The 20,512-nt window shown below is 39.8% G+C and overlaps 1 protein-coding gene across 1 annotated transcript in view; it reads right to left on the bottom strand.

Annotated features, from left to right (window-relative positions):
* The window catches only part of LOC140947335 (adhesion G protein-coupled receptor L1-like), a 36,741-nt gene that overhangs the window by 2,985 nt on the left and 13,244 nt on the right, over positions 1-20,512 (bottom strand). Inside the window, exons 7-16 of the mRNA XM_073396404.1 lie at positions 11,678-11,773; positions 10,547-10,641; positions 7,526-7,798; positions 6,422-6,571; positions 5,702-5,962; positions 4,645-4,815; positions 3,318-3,521; positions 2,702-2,864; positions 942-1,078; positions 454-714 (exon numbers count right to left, since the gene is read on the bottom strand). Of these exons, the coding sequence (XP_073252505.1) occupies positions 454-714; positions 942-1,078; positions 2,702-2,864; positions 3,318-3,521; positions 4,645-4,815; positions 5,702-5,962; positions 6,422-6,571; positions 7,526-7,798; positions 10,547-10,641; positions 11,678-11,773 (1,811 nt within the window). The remainder of the gene's footprint in view (positions 1-453; positions 715-941; positions 1,079-2,701; positions 2,865-3,317; positions 3,522-4,644; positions 4,816-5,701; positions 5,963-6,421; positions 6,572-7,525; positions 7,799-10,546; positions 10,642-11,677; positions 11,774-20,512) is intronic.

Below are 20,512 nucleotides of genomic sequence, written 5' to 3'. Positions count from 1 at the left end.
GCATGGATGTTTTAATAGAGGTCTTCGCTCCACAAAAGACTTAAAGAGAGCAACCGGACACCTTGTTGAACACCAACAAATAACGTACGTGACTTGAAATCCCTGTTGTATATCATGGAAAACTTGTATCCTTGTTCATTTAAATTGCTGAAAAGTGTAGCTGTCATGGTTTGCTTGTTGTTGCAACCGTTATTCTTTACTTTTTTTACTTTAGCGTAGTCTGTTATAAGTAGCTTGTTTGTCGTGAAAACAGCTCTAATCTGATTGGTTCTTGGTGTTTTTTTTTGTGTTTTCAGCCAATCAGAAACCATATTTGCAATTTGCACTCGTGTTACAAGTTTTTTACTCGTGTTACAGAAGAACTGCACTCCTTTCTCAGCCAATCAGAATTGAGTAATATTTTCGTGTATATTATTAATCATAATAACATGGCACTTCAAGATTAGTACCTACCTTGCCGTTAAGGGCACAATGAAAAATAAAGATCATCAGCCCCTGAAGAGAATTGAAGATGGCGAATATGTACTTGAACGCGATGGTATAAGAACTAAAGCTAAGAATTCCAAACACCCAGGTGATTCCGACCAAAGGAAGAATGGCCATGGAGACTCTTACTCCAGCCTTTAATTTTGTGACCTGCGTTTTCTCCTCTACTTTTCCCTTCACCGGTTTCATTATCTTACGCATAACCAGGTATAAAACTACACAATTTATCTGTCAAACAAAATAGAAAGCAGTTTGATTAGTTTGGTCTCTTTAAACATCTTTTTTTTTTTCGTAAAAAGAAAATGTATGTAATTAAAGTATCATATAGGTGGTACATTTGGAAATGCAACAATATATGAAATTCTGAATCATTAATTACTAGTATAAAGTCACTTGATTAGTGATTAATAATATTGTTATTGTAGTACACCATAGACAATATCTTTTATACTAACCAAAATAACGAACAAAGTTGGCCCAATAAACGTCCAAATCAATCCACTCTTAACATCAAGCCAGCAGGTTGCCTTGCTGCCGTAACCATTTGCTTGAGTGACAGCCAAGGAAATGGAAACTATGATGGCTGGGAAGCCTGAAGCAAAATTATAAGAGGGATTATTTCACCTCACCTAGTATAGTGGTCATGTATGGTCATGTTGCTTCTTGCTTGCTTCTTTAATCCCTCCGATCTCTTGGATAATTATATTTATCTACATCGGTCTTTCCTGGACCCTTTTTCACAATCACTTCTACAAGTTCCATCTCAAGACAAACACAGCTAACAAAGTCACAAGGTCAGGTTGGATCTCCTAAGGAGTAGTCCTGATAGCCAGCTGCAAAGGTTGGTGTGAAGTTAAAAGTCTGGTTTAAATTGAGTGCATCGTAACTTACAATTTTTTTTTTAACTAGCCTCAAAATAATCTAAAAAAAAAAAATCGCATTTTGTTTAAAATGCTTTTTTAAACCCTGAGACGTACACCCCTAAGGTTTTCTGAATTTTTCCTAGACGATAAAAACATCAACACTTGAAGCATTCTGTAGCTGTTCGTTTATTCCTCGCTCGCATTTTGAAAAAAGTTTAGTGGTGGTCGGCAACTATGGTTACGCAATATGACGTCATAAGTCATAAGTAGGAGGTGGTCAAGCCATTTTTGAGTGAAAATGCATCTTTTTTCAACCTCTTTCAGGAATAAAAGTAACGCTTGTGGATAAAACGATGCAAAGTAACTATTTTTGTATTATTTTACATGTTGAGCGCAAAAAATATTAATTCTCACTGTTTTTACCTAATTTCTTAGAATTGAAAATATCCAAGATGGCGGCCAATATGGTAACCATGTTTGGTGACGTCACAGACCTCCAGCAGCGAAATCGTTTCGAAATACTGCAACGTATCAAAAACTCAAAGGGGGAGGTTCCATCAACTCCCTCCCCACTATGTACCTCGGTGGGGGTATGACCTAGCGTGTACGTCCGAGGGTTAAGAAGTTGTTTTCTTAATGCATTCTTTCATGATCAATTAAAATCTATAATGAAAACATTAGGGAAAGTTCATTTAATATGACAAGGGGGGGGGGGGGGGGATGAAGATATTGAGGGGGGGCTCCGAAAATTTTTAGACACCCGAAGGGGGGGCTCTGAAAAAATTGTTGCGCTAGGAGGGGGGGCTCCGAAAATTTGTATACTTCAAAACCAACACATGACATCATCATACAGATCGGATGGTTTTCAACTCAACAATTTAATGACCTGTGCAACTCAGCTATATCACGTGGTTTACAGATATAACAAATGTAGTCTCAGTAATTATTACACTCTTGTTCATCCCAAAAATGCTTTAGAAAATTGTATCACAACTGTATCTCAAGTTTGTCATAGTATAAACCATTGAAGACAATAACGGTAAATATATTTAATACAGTCTAGCAATCTTTTTTCAGGGGAGCAAAGGAATTGAAGGAGGAGGGGGGGGGGGGGGGGCTCTGAAATTTTTTCGACTACCAAAGAGGGGGCTCCTAAAAAATTGAACCGCTAGCGAGGGGGGCTGCTCAAATTTCAACCTTCGAGTTTCAATATCTTCATCCCCCCCCCCCCCCCTTGTCATATTAAATGAACTTTCCCTTAGGTTATTAAGGACATGAAATGAGAAACACAAAATTTGATAATTTGGGTTGTTCTTGCAGGGACGTAGATTAAACAGCTTTTAGAAACTCACCCCATCCACACATGTAAAAGTACTTCACGTAGTCGTCAACGGCAAAGCCATATTTCAGCGGTTTAACGACCTTAAGGTAATGTAATATACCCTCACAAAGCATCCACGAGAATAAAGCCAGTGCGAAGTAATGCAATAACCCGGCCACTACAGGACAAACAGCCTAGGAGTCATAAAACAAAAAATCATTATAGCAAGCTTCACCTTTCCTGGAGAATCAATCCAATCACTTACCCTTCAATCTAAAGACGATTAATAAACAACAAAGGATAGAAACTTTGGCTGGGAAGAACAAAATTGAACTGTTTCGTGTTCTTGTATACTGATTTATTATGGCGTTAGTTTGTAACTATCAAATGGTTCCTAACCATATTCAAGTAGAGTAAAATACCGCCAATAGGATTAGATGAACATAATTACACACATACTTACAATCCTTTGTGTTTTGTTTTGTTTGTTTGTTTGTTTTTTCCCGAAATTTAACTGCTGAATTGTCTAACTTAAATGAAACTACAGTGTACGATGCCTACTAACATATTCCGCCTAAACCTATTATTTGGCATGTTATTAACTACGAACCACCTTATTTCTTAAACGATTTAAATGCGCCGCCCACCTTCCTTCTTGCCAATCCTTCAAATATTACCAGCACGCAGGTGATTGCAATTGCAGCACACAAGTTAATGAGCACTTTAACTCCTGCCTCAAGTGGTCGGGAAAAGCAGGTCAACAAAATGATGGTAAGAATTACAGCTACCAAAGAAATGGAACAACCAACAATGGAAATGATTTCCAGGGCTTCCTTGTGGCTTCCTTTTTCCTGTGACATGTATTAAGATAAAATCTGGTTGTTAGCTACATCTATGTTACTGAAGGCACTTTTTTACAAGCCAAATACCGCTCTTAGAAAGATTTTAGCCAAAAGAAAAGGCCGGGTAGGATAGTGACTAAATCCTGTTACTGCTTAGGTTGTCCGTTTTGAAAAATTTCCTTTAGTAACGAGATGACGCATACCGTATGATAGCCCTGTTTATGCTGTACTTGAATGTGTAATTTGCAGTTTCGTTTTGCATCAAAATGGCAGGAAATTTACCCCTCCCAACTAATAATAGATTTAATTGGCCGAAGCGTATCTCAGTTTCTGTGGTATGAAAAACCTATTTGCTACTTTTAATTAGTGCTTCGCCCAGGTACTTGTTGTACTTATAGATCTCAGTGAAAAGACTGCAGGACACAATGCAATGGCGAAATTTGAAGGCAGACGCGAATATGTGCAGAATGTGTTTTACAGCGTTTTAGAAACGCCCCATGGAATAGTCCTTCAGATTCCGTTGTTTAATATTACCTTATAGTAAAATGAAGACTTGGCGAGTTCAGTTAATTATATTCAAATGCAATTTTTAACGGCGTTTTATTAAAAGAGGCGCTCGCATAGAAAAACTGAGATAATGCTCAGGAGACGTTGCAATTGTAATGCTTAAACTGAATTAGGGTGGTCACTTAGGATGAGTGGTCGCTTACCAGCTTACGAGAAATGGTCGCACATAAAGGATTGACAGTATTTAATTATGGCAATTGACGCTTCTTGCAACCCAGGATATCTAAAAGACCTCTTTCATATTAGCAGCCCATTTAATTATTCTTTTATACGTTAAAAAGTAAGTGACAATTCCGATTTTTGTGTTTTGCTAATGCTAATGCGAATGAGGTCAAAAAGGCTTACTCGTCATACTCAAAAAAGAATTTACTTATTAATGATCCGCCATTATGAAAGAGGTCTATATGGCGACTTCAAAATGGATGCCAGTCATATGATGTCATTGCACCATTCATTGTAGGGTCAGCTTAAAAACACACCAAATTCATTTGTCAAGGTCTCGAATATGGTTTAATCCTTGAATATCTTGATTAGAATATATATCTTTCTTTTGCTATTAACGTACCGGTCTTCCGTATGGATCCACAAGGGCCGCAAAGATTGTAAGATGATTGCATTTACATGTTGTGAAGGACGCGTTCGATTCACTGGGCACAAGTGTACAACCGCTTGTTCCCCAGATGGCTGCTTCGTCGGGCCGCCAAAATACGCACCGTTTTCGTGAAGTAGTGTTCACCTTTCAGCGATTAAATAAAAGCAGAAAATTTGTCAGACTTTTCAATTCCATGGCTTTTTACAAAAGGTTTGCTAAAAGCTTACAACAACAACTAGAAACAACAACAACAAAAAATAAATTAAAGAATTTACGCAAACAGTATAAATATCCACTGGCGTCGCCAGAATGTTTTTCAGAGGTACGCACAATTCTCCAAATTTCCCTGTCCCCCACGCTGGTTACTTATTTTACTAATATCATGGGGCGAAATTTCAGGGTTAATATATAATTTCACATGTGAAATTACAAAATTGCCATGGCAACGTTCCGATTACGTGTCAGTGCCAAGATGGCGGCTAGCAGGCGGCAAAGTTTTAAAATCTTGTGAATGAAGATTTCTGGGCATTAAAAGACATTTAAGAAACACCTATATAAACACACGAAAGGGTTTATCAAGAAGAATTCTATTAGGTTTTTTTTCTTTTCGAAAATTCTGAAAATTCTGAACTTAAGCCAAACTTTTAAAGCGCTGTGGAGTTCTCGATCGATATTCAATTTTATAAACTAGCCAAAAACCTACGATTGTGAACGTTGTCATCCATGATATTAATAGGTAATAAATCCAATGGTTCACCCCTGAAATTAGGGAATGTTTTCACTTGCGTTTTGCCCAAATTATAAAATTATTAGAATTTGGACAAAACGCAAATGAAATTACTCCCTAATTTCACCCGTCACCATTTGATTAAACACACTAAAACCCTGGTATGAAAGGCCAAAGGTGCACTGTCTTTGTTTAAAATAGTTACACCAATCAACAACCTCTTTGTGTTCGAGTTGAAAGATAAAAGGTGAACGATTATAGGTATACTCCACTTATGAAAAAATAAAATCTAATTTCGTGTACCTTTCGGTTCTTTAGCACAATCTTGACGGGGTCACGTAAGACAGCTGGAGGCTTGGGACGAACTACTGTAGAGACGATCGTAGTATCGGCTAAAATGCGCTTGTCATCCTCGTCTGCATTTTCCTTTGGGAGTGCTAGAATGTCGTTTAACGTAAGATATATGACAGTTACAGCCCGGGAGTTTGGAGATGAAAAGACGGTTGAAGGTAAATAGATTGTAGTGTTACTGTATGAAATATAACTGTCGTTGCCTCTTGATCTCTGCATGAAAAGAGTAAAATCATTAATATTAAAAACAAGGCTCGTTTTTTTTTTTAGCTTATCCAGCTCGTTTATAGGCACTCCGCTTAAATATTTAGAAACAAGTAATTCAAATACAAAACCCAACTGGCAGCAGATTCAACCAGTTGGCTTTTAATTTGCAAAAGTGGTCGAGGTTTTAAACTCGGGACGACCGAGAAGAAATCCAGCAAGTCGCCAGAAGGGGACTCGAACTCGAGACCACCGGATTGCGAGTCCAAAGCGCTGACCTCTCGGCAAAGGTGCTTCCTAATATCATTATTATTATTTCCATTCTGGTTCTCATCTTTATATCTATATTTTTATTAAAATATCTACAAATTCCCAACGCTAAAAACACTGATTTGTACATTCAACTGACTTTTCGTTGGTTGCCTCAACAGAAAAAAATTTGTCAGAACAAAATCTTGATCTCCATACCGAAACCGAACAATTCCGATCTTCAATCATCATCAGAAGGTTTTTGGCTTCCACCGAGTTGGGTTTTCCAGACATCTCACATGAGAGAGGGACTTCCATTCCATAACTATCCAATGTTGAGAGTAGGATTAGACTCTTGTTTTTATGGGCCTAATGGCAGAAAAAAAAAGACTTAGACGTTAGAAGAATACTGACTTTAATCTTGTTCTAACATTAACGGAGATCTCACGTACAGGTCACTCAAAATATTAGAGTAGATATAATTTTGTTTTCCTTGGTGGTAGGTATCAAGAAAACTTTGATTGTTTAGGTGCTATTAGCTACCTGTGACGTCATTCAATATGGCCACCATCATGGATTTAACTAAACACTACACTAGGATTTTAAAGTTATATGACCGTCTTAAAGCATTTTGCTATTCTTGAAACTCTTTTTTTTTTTGCGCATGGGTAAAATGGCCTAATCTTGATTGTGCCAACGAGTTTCACTGGGTTTACAAAAAACGAAAAAAGCAAACAAACAAAACCAAAAGCTTGTATCATTGAACTTTGTAGGGGTAATTGATCTCAAGTTAATTGCAGACTAGCATGTTTGACCACTGGGTATGTCTATTAGCTAGTAATATTTCTTAGTCATGAAGCAAGCAGGGATTCTTTGTGGCATCTTGGGTGAGAAGGAGAAAAGGAGGCTCTGCCTGAATCTAGGCACGTCTTTGAGGTCGCCGAAACCCGAACTTCTAGACAACTAAATCTTGATCTTCTACGTCGTTAAAGTGGTTTTCTGACCGCGAGCATCCGTTTCTATTCAATCGATCTTCGTAAAAGAGCCCACTACACCAATCCCTCGCCAATTACTGTGTAGTCCTAAGTTCAAAAGCGTATCCCAGCAACAAGCAGCGCATGCTCAACAAACATCATACTCGGTTCACACAGAGACTTTCTCGACTACGCCAAAATCTAGCAAGTTATAGGACGTCCCCAGCTAGCACGATGTATTTCTTTAAATGCCCCTAGTTATCACTGATGGACTTCGCGTCCGCCGACAACAGCGATTTTGATTAAAGTTTACTGATGTGTCTCTGATAAATCATAACAGCCGAATTACCTTGTCCAGGGCCATCCAAGTGCGGCTATTTACTGGTTCTAACAAATTACTGGCCACGTGTGCAATATTCTGGAAATCTTCCTTAGAACTCACGTTGCGGTGTTTGCTATACTGTGTTATTTGAGCTAGGATTTCCACTGCTGCAATTAAATCCCTTCCGTAAATCTGTGATGGCCTTTCTGGGGAATTTATGATCGGTTTAGTTACATTTTTCAGTTGAGCTAGAACTTGGGGGACAGTAAGGTTTGAAGATCCACTGGCAATAGCGTTCATCTAAAAGCAAAAAAAAAAAAAAAAAAGAGTACGTATGAAACAGAAAAGTTTACATGTATTAAAACAATCAAAATGGACACAATTTATAAGAGGTGGGTTACTCTTTTCCACAGTAATGTGTGTAATCTAGATCAGACGGAATCAGTGTTCTTTTGAATATTAGTTCTCCCTCTAGCTCACGGCAACAATTACAGTCAACTCTCTCTAAGGCGGACACCTTTGGGACAGGCACTAAGAGTCCGTCTTAGAGAGGTGTCCGTCTTATGGAAAGTCAAATAAAGGGAGTAAAGAAAGGCAGGGGCCAACTATAAGTGTCTGTTTTACAGAGGTGTCCGTCTTATAGAGGTGTCCATTAAGAGAGAGTCGACTGTATATAACGTCATGCGAGTTTTAACAACTGAGTGTGCGTACTAGTTACTTTCGCGGTAAGTTTTGTGGTGTAATGTACTAAGATGTAATTGTCATTTAACGTAATGTAACGCAAGTTTTCAATAGAAAAGTAGAACTCAGCTTTTTCGGAAGGAAATTGTAAGCGCAAAGTCGAGAACGTGCAAAAATAAGAAGCAAAGCAGAACCTTTTTTAAGTCACGAGTGATAGGAATTTGATGTAATCGCCAATATGATAAGCGAAGAAACGGCATACCAGGCCAGTAAGTTGAAGTACAACTTCTGCAAACAAATAACTGAAGCCAACGTTGCATTGTAAGCGTGTGAAGCTTTTCTATGTTTACCAACGCCATCCTGTCATATTTTATAGTTAAGGTGGCTCCGTAATTAATACTAGAGCATTTTGCTGTGACAAATTTTCCGTCATAACTTTTTGGTTTTTAACGCGATGGCTGCGAAACTTTGCAAACAGAAACAGATATCATTCGGCAATAATACGAAATATTCCGATTTCATTGATGGTAACTATTTCTTGAGAAATTAGCGCTTAAAAGGACCCTACTGTTCAAAGAAAATCGCGTCTAGTAAAAAAATTTGCTGATATTTTTTACTGAAATTTCTGGTATCGGCTTTCATTGATATAATAAATATGCCAGAGGAATTTCAGAAAAATCGTAGGAGCAGAAGTCCGTAACTAAAAGTGGCTCAAAATTCAGCTGTGAAATTGTTTTGGAATTTCAAAAATAAATTACTATCAGGGAGAAGGAGCCACCAGTTTGAATTTTCGGGACAAGTAATTTCAATGTTTACTAATTCTTAAAACAAAAGCCGATTGCCTATCGTGCTATCCTTTAAAAGGTACTTTTTAGTTTTAGAAGCACTATAAATTGCTCCAAACCTTGCTCTGAAGTAGAATGACTTGTTCTTCGACAGTTTTAAAATATCCCTTGGCAGTTTTGGCTCAAACTCCTGCTGCATTCATTTTGATGTATTGCAATGCAATTTCAACGACTTTTACTGCTGTTCGTTGCTTCCAATTCAGGAAAAAAGTATTGAGATTGGACGCTACCTCGTATCAGAGCTCAGATAGAACTCTCCAGCACCTTTGTTTATGACTACAAAATCAGCACGAGCGGCAGTTCTGCGAGGAATTCGCACCTCACCTAGGGGGGACGAACGACAATGATGACCATGCCTGTGAACCGAATAACATCACAGTGCAAAATAAAATTATCGCAAAAATACTGCCCGTGAATAAATTTACAACTCTGAAATTTTTGTTACTCCTTCCTTCAATGAATGGGTATTTTTTTTCTTGATTATTATGTTTTGCTCTGCAATACATGTTTATACAGATCGGTTCACAGACATGGGCATCATTGTCATTCGTCCCCCCTGGCTGAGGTGCGAATTCCTCGCAGAGCTGCCGCTCGTGCTTATTTTCTGGTCATAAACAAAGGTGCTGGACAGTTCTATCTGAGCTTCCATACAAGGTAGCTTGCAATCCCAATACCTTTTTCCTGAATTGGAAACAACGTACAGCAGGAAAAGCCGTTGAGGATGCATTGCAATACATCAAAATGTATGTAGCAGGAGTTTGAACCAAAACTGCCAGGGGATATTTTAAAAATGTCGAGGAACAAGTCATTCGACGTCAAAGCAAAGTTTGGAGCAATTTATAGTGCTTCTAAAACTGAAAAGTACCTTTTAAAGAATAGCACGATAGGCAATCGGCTTCTGTTTTCAGAATTAGCAATCACTGAATTTACTTGTCCTGAAAATTCAAACTGGTGTCTCCTTCTTCCTGATAGTAATTTATTTTTGAAATTCCAAAACAATTTCACAGCTGAATTTTGAGCCACTTTTAGTTACGGACTTCTGCTCCAACGATTTTTCTGAAATTCCTTTGGCATATTTATTATATCAATTAAAGTCGATACCAGAAATTTCAGTAAAAAATATCAGCAAGATTTTTTACTAGACGCGATTTTCTTTGTACAGTAGGGTCTTTTTAAGCGCTAATTTCTCAAGAAATATTTACCATCAATGAAATCGGAATATTTCGTTTAATTGCGGAATGATATCTGTTGTTTTTTGTAAAGTTTCGCAGCCATCGCGTTAAAATCGAAAAAGTTACGACGGCAAATTTGTCACAGCTAAATGCTCTTATATTAATTACGGAGCCACCTTAACATTTCAAAAAAAAAAACATTGTCCACTCAGCATCAACAACTATTTTTGTGCAGATCACAAAAACAGAAAAAAGAAAATAACACGGATGTCTCCGAGCTGGACGTTTTTCAAATATCTCACGCAAAGTATATTGTAAATGCACTCTGAAATTAGGCTTGATTTACATACCTTGCTAATGAGTTTACTATATTCAGCAGACCTACAATTTAAAAAGTTGGCATTTTCCCATATTCCATCGTAAGAGCATTTTCGCTTCGCAGTACCTAAGGGAGGAAAGTTGACAAGAGTTTCAAGGATTGCTCTCTAGTACGAGGGCGTCACTTGACACCAACACTGAGGCGTGAGAACACGCGTGTTGAAATGAAATGGTGTATAGGATTTGCGTCATTTCGCTCTGCAGTATCAAGACACATGTAAAGGTCTTTTCAATCAAGTTTCTTTTTCCTTTCGCTACCAGCCTCGGATATCATAAACAATGCAGGGGCGGATCCAGACCTTAGATAAACTTGGGGGGTGGGAGGGAGGTTAATATCCTTAAAATAAATTTGAATACTCATAGCCTGCAATTGTACAGTTTGTATTAGTGAGGTTTACAGTTAAGTCATCTAAAATTCATCTCGCATGAAATTTATTGTTTAAATTTATTGCTACTGGTTCCTTTTTATCATTTCTACCGTGTGGTAAGGCGAAAAAGCCGTACAAGGAATTGTTTTACTTAAAGCTGCTTTAGGAAATACACCCATTTCAAAAAAGGTTGTCGGAGAGAACGGCAAATGGCAATTTTCGAACGGAGATGATACCACTGAATATTGATGGCAAATAATCAACTATCTAAGCTAGTCAACGATGCCGGCTCCATTTAGTGAAGACCCTCGAAGGCGGGGTTATCTGGTTTGTCCATGTTCTTCAGCATTCAGTTGCAGAGGCTTCTTTTTCTTGGGCGTCTCTAAAAGAAAAGCCCTGAGCGCTATATTTCTAAAGTTCTCGTGACTGGCGTTGTTAAGTCGGAGACAATAGGCCGTCCATACGAGGAAACGAGGAACGTCTTTCAATTGAAAAAAGCGTGAGCTTATTTTGTCTTCGGAGTCAAGAACCCTCAGACAATTACGTTCAAAGTTGGTGTATTCATTTTTACGTAAGGTGAACGCAACTTTTCAAATTTTGCATATCAAACAGCGTAACCAAAGTTCCTTTCGGTCGTACAATCTCCCTTATCCTTTTTTGAAATAGCTGTATTTTTATCCAATTATTTCCAAATTAGACAGCGTCTAGACCTATTACATGAAATTATCAACTAACCTTTAGCTCCATTTGGACAAGGTTTTTTATCGGTGCTTCCTCTGTCTGTAGTTTTCCATGAGACCCCGTGTGACAGTTGTGGTGGGCACTTGAGGGCTGCCGGAGTAAACAATGTACTGATTAAAAAAGATATATTTGTCTACGACGATGAGTTTTGTACTCTACACTTATTTTATTCAGTTCTATTTATTATGATTATGATTGTGATTATATAACTAATCATAATTATTATTGCGTTCGAGGTACGAGAACACAACCCCTAATTTGTGTTGGGTGTTTTGTGCATTATTGGGTGACCTGTGCAATTAATAAGGGAGGTTTTTTTGAGATTGCATTTTCGTTCGTCGTCGTCGTCGACACACATTTGCCTCGCTTTGAGGCGCTTGCTTAAGTTTTGCCTCACTTTGACGCGCTAACTCATGTGGTGATTCTTGTGTCCTCGGCGTTCATCTTTCAAAGGTTTGCTAAGGTCTGATATTGTTCGTAAAGCGTTCATCTTTTAAAACGTTTGCTGAATCTTCGTAAAGCGTACATCGATCTGTGATTGCTGAATCGTCCAAAGCGTTCATCTTTCAGGAGTTTGCTGTTAAATCTTACTTTGGATTGAGCCTTCATATTTTTCAGCATGGTTCGTCACTGTCTTTCGAAAATGTCTGCGACTACTCGTGCATGCATCAGTCCGGGTTTAGTTCGGCGGCCGTTATGCCACAACGTAAATTTACCGAGTTGTGAAGCTCAGCGGCGCCATTTGGGTAATGGGTTCATGATAACCGTCACGAATATAGAGACATTAAGTGACCACTAAGCCCACTATGAGAATGTTAATGTAATTGCTGTAGTTACTGTAGTTGGTGTAGTTAGTGTAGTTGGTATAGTAGCTGTAGTTGCTGTAGTTGGTGTAGTTAATGTAGTTGGTGTCGTTGCTGTAGTTGATGTAATTACTGTAGTAGCTGTAGTTGGTGTAGTAGCAGTAGTTGGTGTAGTACCTGTAGTAGGTGTAGTTAGTGTAGTTGCTGTAGTTGCTGTAGTTGGTGTAGTTGTTGTAGTTGCTGTAGTTGGTGTAGTTAATGTAGCTAGTGTAGTTGCTGTAGTTGATGTAGTTACTGTAGTTGCTGTAGTAGCTGTAGTTGGTGTAGTAGCTGTAGTTGGCGTAGTTAATGTAGTTGGTATAGTTGATGTAGTTACTGTAGTTGCTGTAGTTGCTGTAGTAGCTGTTGTTGGTGTAGTAGCTGTAGTTGGTGTAGTAAGTGTAGTTGGTGTAGTTAGTGTAGTAGCTGTAGTTGATGTAGTTGGTGTAGTAGCTGTAGTTGGTGTAGTTGCTGTAGTTGGTGTAGTTGATGTAGTTGCTGTAGTTGATGTAGTAGCTGTAGTTCCTGTTGTAGCTGTAGTTGGTGTAGTTGGTGTAGTAGCTGTAGTTGGTGTAGTTGGCGTAGTTAGTGTAGTTAATGTAGTTGGTGTAGTATATGTAGTTGGTGTAGTAGGTGTAGTTGCTGTAGTTGCTGTAGTTAGTGTAGTTGGTGTAGTTACTGTAGTTGCTGTAGTCACTGTAGTTGGTGTAGTTAGTGTAGTTGGTGTAGTTAGTGTAGTTGGTGTAGTTAGTGTAGTTGGTGTAGTTACTGTACATGGTGTAGTATGTGTAGTTGGTTTAGTATGTGTAGTTGGTGTAGTATATGTAGTTGGTGTAGTTGGTGTAGTTAGTGTAGTTGGTGTAGTTAGTGTAGTTGGTGAAGTTAGTGTAGTTGGTGTAGTTACTGTACATGGTGTAGTATTTGTAGTTGGCTTAGTATGTGTAGTTGGTGTAGTATATGTAGTTGGTGTAGTTGGTGTAGTTAGTGTAGTTGGTGTAGTTAGTGTAGTTGGTGAAGTTAGTGTAGTTGGTGTAGTTACTGTACATGGTGTAGTATTTGTAGTTGGCTTAGTAAGTGTAGTTGGTGTAGTATATGTAGTTGGTGTAGTGAGGGTAGTTACTGTAGTTAGTGTAGTATGTGTAGTTGGTGTAGTATGTGTAGTTGGTGTACTTAGTGTAGTTCGTGTAGTTACTGTAGTTGGTGTAGTATATGTAGTTGGTTTAGTATATGTAGTTGGTGTAGTATGTGCAGTTGGTGTAGTTTGTGTAGTTGGTGTATTTAGTGTAGTTGTTACCCAAAACTACACCAAACTACACCACCTACATTAAACTAAACCAACTACACAACACCACACGAAACAACACCTTCTAAACCAAACTACACCAAACTACACCAACTACACAAAACTACACCTACTACACCAAACTACACCAAACCACACCAACTATACAAAACTACACCAACTACACAAAACTACACCAAACTACACCAACTACACAAAACTACACCAACCTACAAACAAACACCTGCAAACTACACCTACTACACAAAAGTACACCAAACGAAACCTACTAAACCAAACTACACCAACTACACAAAAGTACACCAAACTACACCAACTACAGCAAACTACACCAACTACAGCAAACTACACCAACTACACAAAACTACACCAACCTACAACAAACTACACCTATTACACCAAAATACACCGAACTACACCAAACTACACCAAATTACACCAACTACACCAACTACACCAAACTACACCAACCTACAACAAACTACACCTACTACACCAAACTACACCGAACTACACCAAACTACACCAACTACACAAAACTACACCAAACTACACCACACTACACCTACTACACCAATCTACACCAAACTACAAAAACTACACCAAACTACACCAACTACACCAAACTACACCAAACGAAGCCTACTAAACCAAACTACACCAAACTACACAAAACTACACCAGACTACACCAAACTACACCTACTACACCAAACTACACCAACTACAGCACCTACACCAACTACATTAACTACACCAACTATAGCAACTACAGCAACTACAGCAACTACAGCAACTACAGCAACTACACCACCCGTGTGAAAAACCTCCATAGAATTCCATGGAATTCCATGGATTTCCATGGAAAATTCTCCATGGAATTCCATGGAGGATTAGGACATCAATTTCCATGGAATTCCATGGAAATTTCTCCATAGATTTCCATGGAAAATATTTGCATGGAGGATTAGGACATTTCCCATGGAATTCCATGGAAAACATTAGGGCACCAATTTCCATGGAATTCCATGGAAATTTCTGCATCGACATTTTCCATGGAGGATTAGGACATTTTCTATGGAATTCCATGGAAAAGTTCCATGCAATTCCATAGAAACTACTCCATCGATTATTCCATGGATCTCCAGAGAGTTTCATGGAATTCACAGGAATTAGACATTTAAAATTAATATCCAGTGAATCAAATGGAAAACATAACAGATTTTGGTCCACTGCAATTTATTTAATCAATAATAGGACCGCATAAATCTCTTTTTAAAGACATCAATCAAAACTTAACATGCTTTTGGAGGAAAATTTGACATACTGTAGCTTAACAAATTAATGTTTACTTGTGACTATATACATTGCAGTTAAGAATGCAGCAATCATATTGAAGTAGCTTAAATGAAAAATTTAGATTTAATATAAAGGAAGGGATCTTGGCCTGGTGTTTAAGAAACGTAACAGGCGAACAGATGCATAATTGAGAGAAAAAAAATAAGCTAATACTTGAATGCATAAACCGTCAGTATGTAAGACTTAAACATGGCTTTATTTAATGCGACGAAAAAGGGAAGTGCTACTTATTTCCTCGATCAGAACCACTATGGTATTTAGTTATAGCAAAGTCCTACCTAATCCTTGGGAAAAAACGGCGTCAGCCACAATTATAATTTATCCGGTCTCTTGCATAGTTTTTACGTAGCAGGCATGAAAATTCTAAATATGATATTTCTTCTTATACATCGAAGCAGTCCATCGAAGTACAGTCTTGGATTTCTAATTCTTCCAGAAGTAGTAATTATTCCAAAGGATTCCAAAGGCAATTTGAAGGAAAGACCACATTCATATCTGTATAAACAAAAAAGATGGAAACTACATATGAAAACCGATAAACAGCACCCGAAAAGTCACCCTTCTAAATCTAGCAGAGACATATAAATCAACCGGACGAATTCAGTTGAGCAACCATGCACGAGTTGTGTACATATTAAGCTTACCTTCCTCTTTAATGTGCGATCCAGCTGAGTCATTGTTTAATCGAAGTCGATTTGAAAGAAGCCAAATGTAAGCAACCTCACAAGTGATATTTTGCGTTGAAAATGACATTTTTTTCGGATACATTCATCGCAAAGACAATCCGTTTACACAACACTGTCGTACTGCACAGAAGTCCGCCTAAAGATTCGAACCAAGAAAACTGATCTTCTACCCATTTCTATTGGTTCAAAAGCTCCACGTGATCGCGTAAGTCACTAAGCGGGGAGGTCTGGACGCCAGTTCAAGCACCAAACATGGCGTCAAATCACGGCACGATAGTGGAGATGTCTGTCTTTAAAGGCTTTAAATTGTGGTCCCTTTCAGAGTTAATTGTACTATTCCGACGCTGTAGAAGAGTTAAGTAGTGAGAGGAAAATATTGCATTGTTCTCCCAGGTGAGGGAACCTTTTAAAAAAGGCAGCAGGCCTATTCATAGTCTGATCTTAGTGTCGTCACGCAACGCTCCTCCCCACTAAAAACGGCTGTGTAGCAGACTAGCCTATCCACGGATGCGGCAAAAAAACTCTAATATTGCTTGTGTAGGTTCGCCGAAATACTCCATACAAAGCAATCTCATCCATCAGGTTGGACTCGAATAATAGGGAAAATCTTAGCTCTCAACCAAAACACACTTCGATACCGAGAAGAAGTTGTACGTGCCTAGTGGGATCATTTCCAGCACTGGCTAAATAAGTACGGGACCCGTACATCGTCTTGTATTTGCTATTCATACGGGATTCCGACTAAACTGATTAGGTCTATTTAAGCACTGACTCGAAACGGTTGTTGTTATATGAATAAAATCAAACTCCACCTAGCAGCGAGTTACTACTCCGTGGTAGAGTGGTTAGGCTACGAATTATAGATTCTACGCTCCTGGATCGGTTCTCAATCTTGCCACATCGAATTTTTCTTCTTTTCAAAATTTAACACTGAAATTTTTTCCTTAAAAATGGAACAGTGGTTGAAGAGACTTACACTTTCATGGAAATTTGTTGATCAGAAATTTCAAGAGACTTAGAAATTTCATATAAATTTCAAGTAGAGACTTGATCCTGTATGTCATAGCAAATACACGTCGGTGTACGGGTCCTGTACGAATAGCGGCACTGTGTCATTATGAAGCAACTGCATGTTGTTAATAACAGTGATCTTCTCATATTTTAAAAGCAACTCTGATTTTAAAAGATAAATGGCAGACAGCCCTACTAAAAAATAATTTTCTATATTAATTTTTTTTCAACAAGATCATTTTTTTATTAAGCACACAAAACATTCCCCTTTATAGTTAGCAATAAAATCTCTTACACTGGGACTTTTGTTGAGTCCGAAGAGATACAGAGACGACAGCATCAACACAACATACTTTAATACGATAGATTCATACAGCTCTCCCTAATGACAGCTCTACCGCTGGTCAGCGGTCAGTTAGTACTTCATGTTACTACATCTTCCCTTTTTTTTTTTTAAGTTAACTAAATGTCAATAAGGACAACGCAGTTCTCCAGTGTCCTAAAGTGAAACTAATCTTAGCATTGTTCGATAAGTCTGTCCGGTCTTCTTAGAGCTCCTCTAGGTCTAAGGCGTGTCAGCATCGGTTCAGGCTGCAAGGGCTTGTCCACTGCTGGTTGGTCCCCAGGGACAGGTAGTTCTACATAGTCTTCTTGGCTGGCTCCAGGAGCTGAGGATACGTCTGGGTTCCTCTCTCTTGTTGGTATCGGCTCATGATTCTCATAGTCTTCATTCTGGGGTGGGACCGGAGAGCTTCCCACCAGAACTCTTCTTGTCATCGGGCGGTTTCTTCTCACTTGTCCGTTTTGGGTCTGTATGATTACAGATCTTGGACTCTCGTGTGGCTTAATCACTGTTCCTTCCTCTTTTAAATCGGGGATCCAAATGCGGTCACCGGGTGACAGTTCCTTTCCCTCTACTACTTTGTGTCTATGGTCATAATCGAATTTCATCTTAGCTCGGTACTCCTTCTCTTTCCTTCTGATGTGATCACGGTCTGGGGTCTCTGGCTTTAGCTCCTCCGGGTGACAGGGGACTCTTGTACGAAGTTTCCGACCCATGCTCAATTGTGCTGGAGAGTAACCGTGGTGCAATGGAGTATCTCTGTAATTCAGGAGAGCCAAGTATTCGTCATTACTCTTATTCAAGACCGCCTTCATAGTTTGGACCGCCCTTTCCACTTCACCGTTGGACTGGGGGTATCTTGGAGACGATGTTATGTGTTGAAACTGCCAGTCTGTGGAAAAGTTAGTGAACTCGTGTGAATCAAACTGGGGGCCATTGTCGCTAAATAAGATGTCTGGAATCCCATGTCGACTGAAGATCTTCTTAAGTTGCAGGATAGTCTGGGCAGAGTTTACATTCTTGGACACTTGACTTATCTCTACATCTCTTGAAAAGTAATCTACGGCTAGGAGATAATGTTTATCCTGGTGCTGAAAGAAGTCTACGCCAACTCTGCTCCACGGTCGTTCTGGAAACTCAGTACCTTTCATTGGCTCAATGCGTTCTCAGCGATATTTCTCACACATGGCGCAGTTCTGCACGACTCTTGTGATGTCTTGGGAGATTCCAGGCCACCACACTGAGGAGGCCGCATTTGCACGTGTTTTGGTAATTCCTTGATGACCATCATGAAGACGCCTTAATACATCTGCCCGCAGCCTCGGAGGAATAATGATTCGTCGTCCTCTCAGGAGCAGGCCGTCGTGGAGGGAGATGTTGCCACGTTCACTCCAGTATTTAGCTATTGGCCCGTGGACTCTTCGTTTCTCTTCAGGCCATCCATTCTGCACATACTGCATCACAGTTTTAAGTGTGTCATCACTCTTCAACTCAGAACGTATCTCATCTAACCGCTGGTCGGAGGCAGGTAGGGTTACCAATACAGCATTCACATAGCACTCGACTTCGTCATGTAGGTCGTCCCATGACTTAGGCTCCTGGGCTTTACCCTCCTGGGGGGATCGAGACAATGAATCAGCTGTGTACAAGAGTTTACCAGGAACATGTGCGATGGCAAAGTCAAGTCTCATGAGTCTCATCCTGAAGCGTTGTATGCGTACTGGTAGCTCGTCAATCAGCTTTGTGGAAAACAATGGAATCAATGGCTTGTGATCGGTTTCCACTTTAAATCTCATTCTGATCAAGAATTCAGCCCAGTGTTCAAGTGCCCATGTGATAGCCAAGGCCTCTTTTTCGATCTGGGCATAACGACGCTCTGTCTCGGTCATTGATCTGCTAGCATAAGCCACTGGCCTCATTTCACCGGACGGCTGCTTCTGCACGAGAACCGCACCAAGGCCAAAACTGCTGGCATCAGATGAGACCACGGTCTCCTTCTCTGGATCGTACAGTGCAAGAACTTGGTCGGATGCCATGTCTACTTTCAGCTGTCGGAAGGCTTCTTGTTGGGCTGTGCCCCACACCCACGCGTTCTCCTTCTTGAGCAAGTCTCTTAAGGGTTTCGTCGTCTCAGCCAGATTTGGGCAAAACTTCATAAGGTGGTTGACCAAACCCAGGAAACGTCTCAGGTCTGCAATGTTCTGGGGTTCTGCCATGTCGGTGATGGCTTTGATCTTGGAGGGGTCTTTCCTGATTCCATCACTGTCAATGATTTGGCCCAAGTATGGCAACCTGGATTGAGAAAATAAACACTTCTCAAGGTTGAGTGTTAGTTTCCTCTCGACTAGCCTGTCAAGGACTTGCTTAAGTCGTTTGTCATGTTCCCCTTGGTCTTTCCCGATGATTAGAATATCATCCTTGCGGCACTTGACCCCTTCTATTCCAGAGAGTTCTTTGTCCATCCTCTTTTGGAAATGTTCTGGGGCTGAGGATATGCCGAAGGGAAGACGCTTGAACATGTAACGGCCGAAGGGCGTGATAAAGGTAGTTAGCTTGGCACTTTCTGGGTTTAGGACTATCTGATGAAACCCTGAGTTGGCATCAAGTTTGGAGAAGACTGAGCCTTCTGTTAGGCTTCCCAGGGTCTCTTCAACTGTTGGCATTTGATAGACTTCTCGGCGGACCGCTTGGTTAAGCCTGGTAAGATCAACACATATCCGCACCCTGCCATCGGCCTTTGGCACTACCACAATCGGTGAACACCATTCTGTCGGCTCATCCACTGGTTCAATAACGTCCAGTTGTTCCATACGCTTGATCTCCTCTTGCACTTGCTTCATTAGTGGCAGTGGTACTCGCCTGGGAGTGGTCAAACAAAAGGGTGTGGCCCCTTCCTTCAATTGAATTGTATGCTCACCCTCCAATTTGCCAAGGCCTTGAAAAAGTGATGGGTACTGCTTGACAATGTCCTCCTTGGTCCCTGATTGGAGTGGATGGCTATCAGGCATTTGATGGACAGCTTTAACACTGTATGTCCCAGGGATTTCATGGATAAGACCAAGACTTCGGATGGCGGGTATCCCCAGAAGCAACTTGGATGCCCAACTGACTACGTACACTCGTTCTTTAATGACTGTTTCGTCTTGTTGGAGGTTCATGACTGCACATCCAAGGGTCTTTAAAGGAACATCCCCTGCTCCGACAAGTTCTCTGTCAGATTTTGAAAGTGTTCCATATGAAGACTTGTAGATGTGCTCAGGCATCACAGACACTTGTGCTCCTGTGT

This window comes from Porites lutea, chromosome 9, assembly GCF_958299795.1.
Source record: "Porites lutea chromosome 9, jaPorLute2.1, whole genome shotgun sequence".
Classification (NCBI taxonomy): domain Eukaryota; kingdom Metazoa; phylum Cnidaria; class Anthozoa; order Scleractinia; family Poritidae; genus Porites; species Porites lutea.
The sequence above is the reverse complement of the archived record's forward strand: the minus strand, read 5'-3'. Positions and strand labels throughout refer to the sequence as shown.